General features: G+C 40.3%; 1 protein-coding gene across 5 annotated transcripts in view; it reads right to left on the minus strand.

Moving 5' to 3' along the window:
* LOC119483492 (nck-associated protein 5-like) overlaps positions 1-14,917 on the minus strand; it is a 131,958-nt gene that overhangs the window by 24,138 nt on the left and 92,903 nt on the right. For all 5 annotated transcript variants that reach the window (XM_037761629.1, XM_037761632.1, XM_037761630.1 and 2 more), the window contains 4 exons: positions 11,970-12,137; positions 7,955-8,023; positions 5,278-5,316; positions 5,042-5,161 (listed from right to left, as the gene is read on the minus strand). In XM_037761629.1, the coding sequence (XP_037617557.1) occupies positions 5,042-5,161; positions 5,278-5,316; positions 7,955-8,023; positions 11,970-12,137 (396 nt within the window). The remainder of the gene's footprint in view (positions 1-5,041; positions 5,162-5,277; positions 5,317-7,954; positions 8,024-11,969; positions 12,138-14,917) is intronic.

Below are 14,917 nucleotides of genomic sequence, written 5' to 3' on the forward strand. Positions count from 1 at the left end.
ACTAAATTATTAAATTAATCACTTTGGGAAACACTGATCCACATTTTCTGACCTGATAAATCGGTTTGAGACATTTTTTAAGACAAAAAAAGTCAAAATTGTCTGAATCCGGCTTCTTAAATGTGAATATTTTTGGTTTCTTTACTCCTCTATGACAGTAAACTGCATATCTTTGGACAAAACAAGACATTTCAGGACGTCATCTTGGACATTGATCCACATTTTTCACCATTTTATGACATCTTATAGACCAAACAACTAATCGAGAAAATAATCGCCAATGAAAATAATCCTTAGTTGCAGCCCTACATTAAGCTGTATCAGTGCCATTTTAGTTTCACTAGTTTGGATTCAAAGCGCCAGATGGCTTCTCAGTTTTAAACTCATGAAATTGAAATTCATGCAGCTCCGATGCCGCATCGCCTCTCGGCCTCCCTGCTGTCCACCCGGGGATGATGGGAGTGGCCGAGGTGTCACGGGAGGCTCTGATCTTATCGTTGGGTGCTGGATTTCACCTCCTCAGCATCCTCATCAAGGATTCAGTCAATAGTGTCACAGGGTCGCGGGGAGGGGGGGAGATAGTCGAAGGAAATGGCAGATGACAAGTGAACTTTTTGAGGATCAAGGCCAAGATCAAAGTCATAAATTAATACGTGCACAACTGTAATATATCATGCAAATGTGGCCTTTTATTAACTATTAGTTAATAGTCTGGAAGCCAATGAGGAAGCTTTGTGTGTCGTATTGAAGAAGAAGCTTTTGTTCTTTGTGGTTTTTGGGCTTTACAGTGATCGTATTTCAAGATAATGAATATCAGCCCAGAATAACAGCAATAGGCAGCTTCATCAGTATTGGCACTCGCTGTCAAAAACTCATCGGTTGAATGTCAACGCACCCGCTCATACACACACCACAGCAAGCAGTCAGAGAGAACAGACGGACGCCCACACATGACGCTCACCTGCATGACCCGATCTATACGTCTGACTCATCACAAAGGCTTATCCTAAAGCTCCCGCTACTCAAAGCCCGTTAAATTACACCAGGATATGAGACAAAGGCTCAGCTGTAATATGACAAGACGAAGGTCAGATATCTGGAGTTCTACTGAAAAATATCTCAAAAACTCCACTCAGCAAATTTAATCATAGCCTATATCCGTGGATCCCAACATCGGGCCAGGATTTGTCTGCTCTGAGGTTGTCAAAATTAGATTTGCACATTTAAAAAAATCCTAATTACTCACTTAATGGATAATCTATACAAAAATCTGTATATAAAACTATTTAAAAATGTGCATTTTTTGCTAATTAAAAGGCCACGATCTGATTAAATCCGGTATTTCCGCACGGTTGCAGGTAAAGATCAGGCTAAATTAATAATATTGGTATTATCTGTAGAATTAGATTTCAGTCCAAAAGTCAATATTTATTAAGAAAAAATGTATTTGTAAAAATTTCCAAAATTCACATGTTTTTTATTTTATTTTTTTTATTTATTTTTTATTTGTTGTAGTTTAGCCTAAAAAAATATATATATATATATATTTAACGACCAAAGAAAGTTGGTTTAATAAAAAAAGACTAACTCATTTAATGAATTAAATCACCTTATTTAAATTAAGGCTTTTCTTAGATACAAATACGAGGTTGGGAACCACTGGCCTATGTGATAACATTTGTATGTGTAAAATTGCTTTATGTTTATCATTTGGTTTCATTAGATATATTAACTTCAAGTAAAGTTGGAGTAAAGGGTAAATACAGTTAAAAAAAATAAGTAAATGTAACAATTTTTTTTTGAGATTTGATAGTCCAGTATTAATTAAATGTAGTTAAACATATTGAGTAAATGTAGCACTTTAGTTTTGTTAAATAATAATCTCATTTTCAATTATCTACCTAGTATTTCAATTATATCTGCTCATTTTTTTAGTAGTTTTGATTTAAGGTTACTATTGCATTGACTTACAATTTTAATTATATCTATTCAATTTTATATATCATGGTATTAAACATAGTTATTCAGATATATGTGAATTTTTTACTTATATTTACACAATTCAGGTAAATTTAAATGATTTTGCAGCTTTCAAATTTACTACTTTACAAACAAATTGAGTACATCATAGTATTAGTTTTTAGAGTGTCTAAATTAATTTACCACTATTCTTGAAAAGTTGAAAAAAAAATAGTAATTTCAAACTTTTTTTGCACAGAAACTTTTAGCAGAAGTCCATGGCACATGTTTGCACAAACTGCAAAATTGCAGAAGCAGTAATGAGGCCATGGCGTTCATGCTGTGTCCTTGGGGCCCTGAGCTACCTCAGGAAACACACAGTATTTGTCCCGGTAATGGGCGACTCAGTTGCCACTTGCCTGTCACATTTGATAGGCAGCATAAGTGGACGGGACTGCACACCGGTTATTTCCCCTCGGCTCACAAATAGTGCACGGTTTGAGAAAAACAACCATCATTGTTATTTTGAAACTGAATTTTCTGAAATGAATACGTGGCGTTTTTTTTTTTTTGGAATCAAACCAATTCGTCCTGAAGGCGACGAAGGTGCTCAACTGGTGGTGCGGCTGCTCCCATTAAAAGCATTACGGTTCGTTATCAGAGAAACTCAAGATGCCCTCGGGGAACTGGAGAACGTTTAATTACTGATAAGCAAAAGGTCCAGAGCTAGATGGGAAACAGTACACTCGTACGGGCGATTACAGCTCCCTCAGCTCGAGGCTCCAGGAGAGAGAAGAGATGAAAACTCACCCTCGTTGTTTTCAGATTTTTATGAGAAATTTTGCGAGGATGATTTAGTAAGTGGGATGTGAAATGTAATCACACAAGAGTGTAGGTTTGGTTTCAGAAGTGCCATAATAATGCTGCTGTAGCTTTTTTTATAGTTTAGGATTCAAAGAATGAAATAAAGCAGCAAATCCTGAGATACTGGAACAATTAAATGTGCTTTTTTTGTTTTACTTTAAAGGTGCAGTGTGTAGAATTAGGCGCCATCTAGTGGTGAGAACGCAGATTGCAACCAACTGAAACTTCTCCCATGTGCCAAGAACTATGCTGGCTGAAGCGAAGACGTGAAAACGTGAATGGCCCTATCTCGAGCTATGAACGTTGACTTCTGGTTTCACACTGGAAAGCCAACAGTCAGTTAGCGTAGCTCAGCATAAAGACTGGAAACAGGGGGAAACAGCTAGCCTGGGTCTGTCGAAAGATAATTATTCGTACCAGTACCTTTAAAGCTTACTAATAAATATCTAATTTGTTTAATCTCTATAAAAAATGAAGGGTATTTAGACGTATGTGAGCCAAGTTAGCAGTCACCTGCTTTTTCCCTTTAAGAAAATATAGCCTTTTTCTTTTTTTATGGTGGTTTTATAATATGTGTTGCTTGTTTACAGATGGATAAATCAAGGACTATTTCTGAATTACATATTGTCGGATAAATATAGCTGTTTTTAACAGCTCTCCCACACATGACTGGTGAGCTCATAACGGACGCACACAACCTCCGGCACGGCGTGATCACATCGTGATTAATTCTTACACTGACTCACCAGTTGGTGGTGAAAAGGTCATTATTTTTATATAATGAGCAAGCAGGGAAATGACTTTCCAGCGGGGGAAACCTACATGTTTAGCGTCACAAATGTGGACGCAGAAACCTCAAAGTCAACGCCACCTGATACAGTATATCATCTCAGCTGTGAGTTTCTTTTAAACAGAAGTAGTCTGGGCTTAAATTGTCGTCCCCAGCTAAATTGCACCTCTCGGTCCCCACAGTGATATCATCAATATCCCTCCTCCAGTCTTTTATATTGCTGTTTCACTTGACAATGTTCCTGCCTGTCTAATAACGGTGCTGGAAGAAGCTTTACAACACAGCCATATTATTTTCTCTTTCCTTTTCTCATTTCTGCCGCTTCTTATTTCGCCCTTAGTTTTTCACTTCTACCTCCTTGTCGTCTCGACTCTCTGCTATCTCATCTCCGTCCTGTCCTTCCCCTTCTTATCTACCCTTGCTCGCTCTCTTTTCATCCTCCGTTCCCCTCTCCTCTCTTTTTGGCAGCTTGCTATTTTCATATTGACAGCGACGAGACACAATTTGCACAATTACGTGACGCCCTACTTTCCAAACTGACCTTATTGGCCTGCGATGCTTCTGTATATCACTGTTGACAATAGATGAGGACACATAAAGTGGCAGGTACGTCTGTGTCATAATTACACCTTGAAAAGCTAGCTGGAGCACACACAGACAGTTTTCACTAAATTGGTGTTTTCCAAGGGACCAAAAAGATGAACTGAGCCAATTTTCAGCCACTCCAAATAAGAGAATGTGGAAAATATAAATAAAGTTTACAGAAGAAGGATGGTTGCTGGTTCAAATCTTTGTTATTTTTGTCGGATGTGAAGTCGTCCTTTCATGCAACAGATTATAGTTAGTGCTGCAAACATTTCTCAGAGTGCTTTGGAGGCATAAAACTGCATATTTTATCCTGATTTGGAGGATGGTGTTACTCTTTTGGGGGCACCAGGGAGGATGCTGACTTTTTTGGGGGGGTAAATTTGGAGTTTGCCTTTGTTGAAGCTCTCCTAAATAGTTTTAGGGAGTTTAAATGCACGTCTCGGTGCACCACAGAGTCCATAAAAATACATTAAAACTGCACATGTGCATCCTCTGATTGAACCCCCATGCACGATAAACAAACCAAAACAACTACTACTAAGGGATCTGTGCTTTAAGGTCTTTATTTTTGCTTCAAAACAGACCAGCTTGATGTAAAAGAGGACGTTTTTTGTATTATAAAAGTCTTCTTTGCAGCCTCTGTCTCCAGCTGAGACCCCAGAGTAGTTTAATAGCAACCCAAAATGAAAAACAACTTCAAATGCATGTGAATAAATAAGCACTCGGGCTTGTTTACTGGAGGAGATGCTGCTTCCTTGTGAGTACAGATATGCTAATTCAAGCGATAACAGCAGTGTTAAGAACTGGGTCAGTGTGTTGGGTTCTGAGAGGGCAGCCTACCTGGAGGAGCAGGTCCGAGGCCGGCTTGATCCGCTGCTGGAACAGCATACCCAGCGCACGATTCTGCTGCTCCAGGTCAAAAACTCGAGTCCGCAGCTTCAGACACTCCTCTCTCAGATCCTGAGTGGAGAAGCAACACGGGGAGCGTCAATGAAAACACTCGCCTTGTGCATGTAAAGTTCAGTTTTTGCATTTTGTATGAGAGATTTATTCAATAAAGGTAATAAGAAACAAACCTTCTGGGTGAGAAGCGCCTGCACAACTTGATTGGCAACCTGAAACAGACAGAAAGAAAGAAAAACAAGGTGTTATTAACCTCATATGACCCCTTACAGGCCTCTGTAGACCGTCTTTGCACCGCTAACGCTGCACTTCCTCAGCCAATTTACACATAAGATGAATTATTATGAGCTTATGTGAATACAATATATTACAGACCTAGTCAATGGCGTCAATAACGACGGTGCAACCGGTGCAGCTGCACAGGGGCCCTAACAGCAAGCCAGCGACTAGAACATTGGACAAGAGCAAGGCCCGTAGGATGAACTTCTAATGGGTGACTACAGGTTTCTTTTTGTTCTTATGGAGCGGGATCAGGGATTTAAATCTATAGCAATGTAACTGTTACCTCTCATATATTGGAAAATGCACACCTACTGTAATCTGTGTCTATACAGTGCATTTGGTGCTGCGGCTGCTGTCCGTGGTGCTGATCTAAGGCTGGATTGCAGTATAGGAGTTGCATGGTGAGCCTAGGTGGCGTAGCAATGCTCTGGAGTGCTTGTGTGTCTCCTTATTTTTTTTGCACATCACAATTATGTTACGCTGCTGGACCTAGTATCTGGTGTGTCTTTTACACAAACACGCCTTTTACAATGTTTAGCTCTCACTTCCTCACGGTGGTATCGACAGCGCTGGGCTGATGTAGAAGCAGAGGCGTCTGGGCTTTTGGTCTCACACCCGCCCTGCTCTCTCAGACCACAACGCCGATGGAGAAGCAGCTCCGATTACCGCCCATTGATTGCTCATTAATACCGTGTGAAGCCACATCGGCTCTTTTGAGTGCACTCGCTCTGGTTTATTGAATGAGGAGAGATGGGAGTAAATATGGTGAAATGAGCCTCCGCTCCTGGAACCGCAACTCACAGATCCGCTTCGAGTGATCAAACAAAAACCCCGGCTTAATGGATTTGATCTCTGATTGCAGACATTGTCATGACTTTGACACAAGTAATTAAACTACAAATGAGTTTGCACACACACTGAAATATAGACAAGCAGCTGGGCTGACATAAAAAAATAATCATCCCTTCTGTTGCAGAGCAAACGTCGGGCTCTCTCCACTGTTGTTGTGTGCAGTCGTTAGAGAGGCGCACACAGCCTCCATCATCAAAATAGCATCATTACCAGGCCCTCCTTCCACAAAAGTCAACCACACAGTTGACAAGTAAACACAACAAAGCCGAGTTGAGCCATCTTAATGAGGGCGGGGGAGCAGGAAGGAGACGAGGACTGAATTTACCCCAAATACAATCCATGGAAACTCTAATCATGACAAAATTCCTCCCCTCTCTTTCTTTTTTTATCACTCACTTTCCATCTCCTTCCTCACCCTCTCCCCCCCGCCCCCACCCTCCAGGCAGATCTGCTCAGTCTGCTGAGCCGGTTGCTTCCAGGACAAATTGGGCATCTTGTCCCTGCTGGACATACTTCCCCGTAGCAGCACTGCCCTCCCTCCCTCCTGGAGTGATTCAGCGAGCAGGCACAGCCCCGAGCCGGGCTGCTTCATTCCCCTCATGTGGCTCCCTAAACAGCACTTATCAGGCTCTCACAAATAACCAGAGGGCACACAAGAGCCATTGTTACATAAAGCGTTGCTTCAGCAACACCGCTTCAACATCAGCTTAAGGTTATTTAACAGCTAGACTGTAAGGCTGACCACAAATAATAACAACAATAAGCTGTTTTGACCACTGAATATAGGTATTGTATATTATACAGTTAATACAGTTAGCAACAGCTAGTGCAGAGGAGTCAACCTGCAGAAAGCTGTTATACAAGCATCAACAAAAGGCCTTCTAACATTAAAGACTCTGTATTTCTGCATTAAATCTGAAAACAACCGTCTGCTTTGAAGAACCTGTCTGCAAATATGCCGCTTTATGCAAATGTATGTATATATTCATTATTGGAAATCACTTAACAACACAAAACAATGACAGATATTGTCCAGAAACCCTCACAGGTACTGCATTTAGCATAAAAAATATGCTTAAATCATAACTGCAGCCCAACAGACAACAACAGCTGTCAGTGTGTCAGTGTGCTGACTTGACTATGACTTGCTCCAAACTGCATGTGATCATCATAAAGTGGGCATGTCTGTAAATGGTAGACTCGTGGGTACCCATAGAACCCATTTACATTCACACATCTGGAGGTCAGAGGTCAAGGGACCCCTTTGAAAATGGCCGTGACAGTTTTTCCTCGCCAAAATTAAGCACAAGTTTGTAGCGTTATTTAACCTCTTTCACAACAAGCTAGTATGACATGGTTGGTACCGATGGATTCATTAGGTTTAATAGTTTCATATGATGCCAGTATCTTCACTAGAAACATGCTAGCCTCTTCATTAAAGTGAGACATGAGAGATTTTAGCGCCTGAAAAATGAGACACTGTTTTCTAAATTAATTGTTAATATCACCATTTCACCTCCGCCTCCCTCAAGCTGTGTTTCCAGTAAATTGCCAACCTGTGGGAAACACAGTGTGCTTTGCAGGACCTCATTAAAACCTTAATCTGAAGCTCAACAATACTGCTCACTCAGACTAACTCAACAAACATTATGTGGACTTTCCAAGGTAAGTTAAACATCTGGCGTCCTTGAAAGCGTCTTGATAAACAACACTCACCTCATCTAGACAGCGCTCGTACTGCTCCCTCTGGCTCGTGTTCTCCGAGGCCAACGATGAGTTCTTCTCCTGCAAAGGACACACACACACATTCAGGGTCAACGCAGCTCAAACCTCTCTGGGACGTTGGTTACATGTGATGCAACAAAACAACAACAGTGGAGACGGAAATAGCAATCAAGCAGAGCTGCAGCTAACAGGAGAGTTGCTTGGCGAAAGGTCAGATGTCAACGCTGGTCCAGGATGGCCAATAAAAAATTTACAAAGTAGCAGAGAGAGAAAGGTCAAGGGGATGGAAGTTATGATGGTGAACTTTGGGCCGGCAGGGAGCCATTTGGAGTTTGGACCTAATAAGAATATCTCCTCCACTTGCCAAGCGATGAGGCGGCGCCCTATTGATCTCTGGGAGTTTCCAATTTGTCAGTGGCAGGCAGCATATTAGGAGCTGTCAGCCAGCCTCGCTTCCCTCGCCCTCTGCCCTTTAGTAGAAACTACCAATGCCTTGATGAAAACATGGAAAGCATAATTACAACCCAAAACATTCTCACGATGCCATCGAGGAAGAAACGAAGTAAACTAATTAAAGCCTTGAAGCCTGATTGGGATAATTAAAACAATCTTGTGTGTCTTATGTGTCCTTGAATTTCTATTTTTAGGAGATATCTTTAATCCCTTGTCATCTTATTTATCATCTTTTATTAATTAAAATTTGCTCACGGACCATATTCCTATCATTAATTGAAAAAAATAAATAAAATAAAGATAAAATCTCTTTATCTTACTCAACAGCAACTAAAATATGAAGGACAGAACCTGACAAAATAATAAATAATTAAATAAATAAATAAAATAAATAAATAAAATAAAATAAATAAATTAAATAAATTAAATAAATTAAATAAATAAATGACTTTTAATTTACCACAAATAATATTAAAAATAAATGAAGTTATTAATTAATTGATAAAATCTTACCCTTTGTATTAATTCCCCTATCTACTTGCATTTCCCCTCAAATTTATTTATTTATTTGTTATTAACTTTAAAATACATTATATCTTTGTATCTATTTATTTTGTATTTATTTTAAATTTATTTTTAAATGTAAGTATTCCTTATTAAATTGTATATATTTATTTATTTCTGCATGATTATTTTTGCATTTCTTCTCCTATTTATTTCCCCAAACTTATTTATTTCTCTATTCTTTTCTTTATACATTTCTTCAGTTGTGGAAGAAGTGCTGTTACTTAAATAAAAGTAGTAATACCACAGTGTAAAAATACTGTTGCAAGTAAAAGTACAAAGGTATTACAATCAAAAAGTATTGAAATTGAAAGTACTCGTTATGCATTATTAATAAATCATTTAATAAATTAAATGTATTAATATTGCAGCTGGTTATGGTGTGGAAAATGTTAAATACTTACAGCTTAATCTACAATATTATAATTTATTATTAGTTGATTGTATTTTGATTTAATAATCTGAATCTGTAAAGTAACTAAAGTTATTAAATAAATGTAGTGCAGTAAAAATAACACTATTCCCCTTTGAGATGTAGCAGAGAAGAAGTGGAAAGAAGTAGAAAATGAAAATACTCAAGTAAAGTACCCGAATATTATACATAAGTACAGTACTTAGTTACTTTCTACCACTGCATTTCTTTATGCATCTATGCTTTATTATGCAAATGAGGGGGCTGTCATTTAACGTGAGTCATCAGAGCACATATATATAGTCCCGTTTCCTGCAGCATCGTCCTGGAGATAACCCCTCTGAACAAGCTCAACCTTCATCACTTTTTTAATATGTGTTGTCGGTCAGCAGTACACCTACACAACAGCTCTTTCTTTCTAAGTGAAGTATGACGCGTTATCTGACTCTCCAGGCCGTCGTTACAGAATGCAACATAAGTGGTATTTTGTTACTTGAGCCCTGACATAAATGTTATGCTGCTTTCAATGACACAAAAGCCTTTAAAAGGTTGAACGGAGAATCCCAATGTCATCTGGATTTATTAATGGGTTTATTATTGTTCGCTGCAATGCATGCCGTAACATTTCCCTCTATCATTGTCCTCTGGAAAACCTTGATATATAAACTGCTTCCCCCGGCTAACAAACACAACGTAGAAAGACGGTTCAGTTTGTGAGGTGACATGCTTGTGAGGGATTATTTCCATTTCTTTCTGCTGCTGTCAGGAGACGGCACAATGCAATGCACGCTGATATGTGAGCAGTCAGCTCGGGAGCGAACAAACAGATAAATGTAAAGAAATAAACATGTTTACTGTGATGGATTATGTCGCCGTGGCAGTTTTCAAGCTTGTAGAACTTGTTAGTATACTGAGCAAGAATAAAGGGGAAGTGAAGAAGGCCCTGAGGTCTACAACACCAGTTAAAGGGATAGCTCAGGTGTTTTTAAGTGGGGTTGTATGAGGTACTCATCCATAGTCAGTGTGTTAACTACAGTAGATGGAGTTTGGAGAAACAGACAGGAGTACCAGCACGGGAGCAAACACACAAGGCTCGAGGAGGCCGCTGTTGGTGTCCCGTGTGTCACGTTACAATCAGCTGTTTGTTCACAACGTTCAGTTTCATTTCAGGTTTTTTCATGGAGTCTGGTGGCTTTGAAGAGAGCATAGATAACGGCTTCAGTTCCCCGTTGGAAGGGCTGTCTGACGGCGAGGTAAAGCAGTGAAAATATTCTAAATATAGCGTACACTTACACTAATATTAGGTGGCTAAAATCTGTTTTGCTGCTGCCCCCGTCCACAGCAGTACTTTGCTTCCTGTCTGTTTCTCCAAACTGGAGGCGTGCCGACCGTCATCTACTGTAGGTAATACACTGACTATGGATAAGTACATCATGCAACCCCACTTTAAAAAACCTGAGCTATCCCTTTAAGGAGAAAGAGATCAGAATATAAACCTAGAAGTTTGTGTATGAAGCACGTTAATAAATGACCCTCTGTGCGTAATTTTAGCACTTATGTTCTCATCACTTAACGAGTGAGATGACCGACGGGCATTTCTCCCAAAGTCTTGGTGTTTCCATTTAAGCCCCAGTTATAGACCACAGTGCGTGCCTGCCAACTTAATGAACAGCACGGAGAAATAAGAGCCGGGCAGTGCTTACTTAGTGTCGCTGGAGTTTATGCACAACGCGCGGCAGTGATGTATTGCCTCTGCTTCGCTCTGCCTGCTTTAAGCCGGGCGGGTGCATCCATCACGCCGCGCCGGCTGAATGGAATAAAATGGCAGATAACTTTTTGATAAAGACGTTTAAAATGTAATGTTTAGGTAATGCGCTTCATCCGATGGATCACCGGGACGGGTTGACCGTACTTCCTGCCAGCAGCGGAAGATAACGTACAGCTGAGGAGCAACAGGCAATTACCTGCCACTTTGCTGTAATTAGAGTCGATCAGGGAGGCCTTAGTGTAATGTTACTTTGTGTGTGTGCACTGAAAGAAGCTGCTTTAGCTCCTTGTTAGATGGAGCTTTATTATCTACCATGGTTTGAGATGACGTAAAGACTTTATGTCACACGCCGTCCACCACATAAGCATCAAGAGGAGGAACTTGGAAATGAGAAGGTAAGACTGGTGGCCTAATTTAATTAAGTCTGAGTCCTTTAATTGCTGAAGAGATCTGAGAGGATGTGTCCGGTGGCTTTGTTGAATAAAAAAACAATCATGGTGGATCACTGTTGCTCGGGGCTGGCGGCGGAGTGCAGCTCAAATCCCCGAGCGCAGAGGAAAACAAACCGGAGCTGGAGAAGAGCCCGAGGCCCCCGGCGGCGACTCTCACAGGATGACTTTGCTCTCCAAACGAAGGAGAATTTGATGAGCTGTCACGCTTTCAGACACAACCGAGCGAGGACTCTGACAACTAGCAGACAGGCTGGACCACAAAGGATAGCCAGGGGTGGCTGGGAAGTGTGCATGAAGATGAGGAACGAAGAACAAAGAAGGTAGGTAGAGAGAAACAAAGCGGTAAAGGTGGTGTACCTCCAGTGCTTTGAGGCGATCCAGAAGGGGTTTGGTTTTGTCTTTGTCCTCTTCTGCTTGGCTGGCATCGGGATCGGCGCTCGGCGGCAGCTCCGTTTGAGTCGACGGCGGGGAGCCGTTTTCTTCGGGGCCATCGAACTGCTTCCGCACTTCCTCAGAGAGTTTATCCTGACGCACAGAAAATAAGACAAAGTTAGAAATGAGAGAGAAAAGGAGGGAAATTTGGCAAGAAGAAACCTGAGCAGATGGGAAGAAAGCGTTCAGAAGCGAGGTATGACAAATGTTTCGGGGCAGGAAGACGGGTAAGGAGCCGTGAAAGGCAAGAATCAGAGAGAAGAAAGGGGAGAGGATCAGATGGGTAGACGGGACAACAGGGAGGCAGCTCCGACAACAGAGCTCCAAAACATCCCCTAATCCCTAATCATGTTTCACTTGTTTTCCAAAGAGTGGCGGTGACCTTGAGGGCTCTCGTCTCGTCTGGATGACGGGGCTCCGTCTCTCTGTCAGTCTCTCTGCCAGATATCTTTTTCCTCTTTTTTGTTCTTCCTGGCATCTGCGATAAGTAACTAGTGGTAATAATTAGCCACTAATTAGGCGCTAGATCTGGCTAGCACCAAACTGCAAAAACACAACGAGCTCTCTGTCGCACTCCAGAGATTATTCAGAGTTTTTCAAGGAATCTTTGGAGCCAGTAAGTATGAACTACTTTAGTGAACGTTTATTTATAATATCAACATGTAGTGGAAATAATAATTAGGTCATTGCAATAGCATCTTCTGGTTTTATATTTTAACATTTTGTCAGTACATATTGGTAAATAATCTCCTTTCCTTTCTGTTTTTTTAACATTTTGACTCAAATCTTTATATATTTTTATCGTTCACCTACAAATAAAACACTGCATACATAAACAAACAAACAAACAAACAAACCAAGAGGGGTAAAAAAAGGAGAAAAAGGTTTCTACTGCTGCTACGATCTTATTTTACATCTATATTACTTAAAAAGTCTTAAGGTTTTAACGTACAGTAGTATAGTTTTAAAACAAAAAACGCCAAATTTAATTGTTCCAGCGTTTCAGGATTTTCTGTTTACCTCTGCTTTATTTTATCTTAACTTAAATATCTTTGGTTTACGCGCTGTAAGTAACAGAAAACAAGCAATTTCAAAACATTTTCTTGGGCTCTGGGGAACTATGAAAGGACATTCTTCACTATTTTCTGCATTTCATAGAGTAAACTTGTGGCCGTGATCGCTCTTCACAGGTTGAATATGTCTATGATTTAATAGCAGTTCAACAAAAAAATTATTTTCTCCTCTAAAACTCTAAAATGGTTTCATTTGAATACCCACAAGAGGCCAGAAGAGGTCAAACTTTTCCACTATCGTACAAGAAATGATGAAGATTCTGCGGAAAAAAAGGAACTAAATTTCAGCAGCAGAAGAATCATTTTGATTTTGTTTTATATTATATTAGTATTGTATTCATTTTATAGTTCAATTTGGTTGGTGATCCCTTAAAAATGAAGTAGCGTCTGCTTTTCACCATGTATGAGTCGCACCAAAGAGTGATTTTCTCCTCTAAACCTCTCGGTAATGAACAAGAAAAAGCTTAAAAAGATTAGAGAAAACTGTGAAAGAAAGGATCTAAATTAACTTTAACAAGTGCTGTGAATGAAGCAACGGTATCTTTTCTTGAAATGAGTTATTCAGAGTGTGATATATCACCGTGCACACACACCTCATGCTTCATTCATTGCGGAGCTCTGACGGATGATTGTCAAACCTGACAGAGCTGAGGTTAGCAGCACTAATGGATGGCTGCAACTCCTCTCTTATATATATATATCAAAGATTCTCTCTCCTAATACGAAGTGGAAATAATGTCCTTCAAGGCTCTTTGTTTTCAGCTTGATCCAATCTCCTCTAAACATATATTAGGTTTTCAATCTTGCTTGATTCCATCAGACAATCGAGTCCGAGGCAATTCTTTAAGTTTGCTTTTTGTTTGCCTGTGAAGTGTGCGGTTTGCTCTGAGAGGCTGCTCATCAGACGGCGTCAAAAGGGCTCCGTAATAATCTCCGCAGAGAGAGAGAGTGGAGAGGGAGAGGGGAGGAAACCCTGTCCCTCACGCTGCCCTTTCAAGTTATTGAGTTTGTCTGCTGAACACACAGAATACAGCTGCAGCCGGAGCACACAGCTGCCGGGAATACCGTCATAATAACCCTCTACGTTTATTCTCTTTGACTGCTTAACATGAGAACAAAGTATGTCTACATGCAGCAGTAAGTACTGTACATCACTGACTATGTATACATGCATGTTTTTATTGTGAATTTGAGGATTCAGACATGGGTGAATACAAAAAAAGCCGCAGAAAACTTTTCCTTATTTTCACTCTAATGTTGAATTAGTTGGGTTTGAACCCAAAACTAAAAACTGTACGCCTCCACACACCACTTCACATTCCACTTCCTATCACCTCCGTCATTCTGCTTCTCCTCAACATAATCTGTTTGTGGTGGGGAAGGATTACCCTGCGTGCACAGAGAACATTATTTGCATACTGACACACTGTATTCATGTCGCGTAATGTTCCCGACCGCGCTGTCTTGTCATATTTTCATTACAAAGCTTTTGCACCTCAGGACAATTTACAGCACATCAGTCTTTTATCATGGCTGCTAATCCCGTGTTTCACCAGCCTGACATTTCATCTTTTACTTGCTCTCTTCACTCAGCGTCTATTTCCGTCTTTTATTCACGGTGATGAACGTCATTTATAAAGACACTCTTTTTATTGCACACTTGCTGAACTAGCGATGCCCTTTTCTCTCCTGCTCCCTGGAGGCATGTTACCGCTGGATGTTAAAGACAATAATGCGGTCGCCGCTTTATGGACACTATCATCTGCTTCGTGTGACATAAAAGAAAGATTTATGGTGGTG

Source organism: Sebastes umbrosus, chromosome 24, assembly GCF_015220745.1.
Source record: "Sebastes umbrosus isolate fSebUmb1 chromosome 24, fSebUmb1.pri, whole genome shotgun sequence".
Classification (NCBI taxonomy): Eukaryota; Metazoa; Chordata; class Actinopteri; order Perciformes; family Sebastidae; genus Sebastes; species Sebastes umbrosus.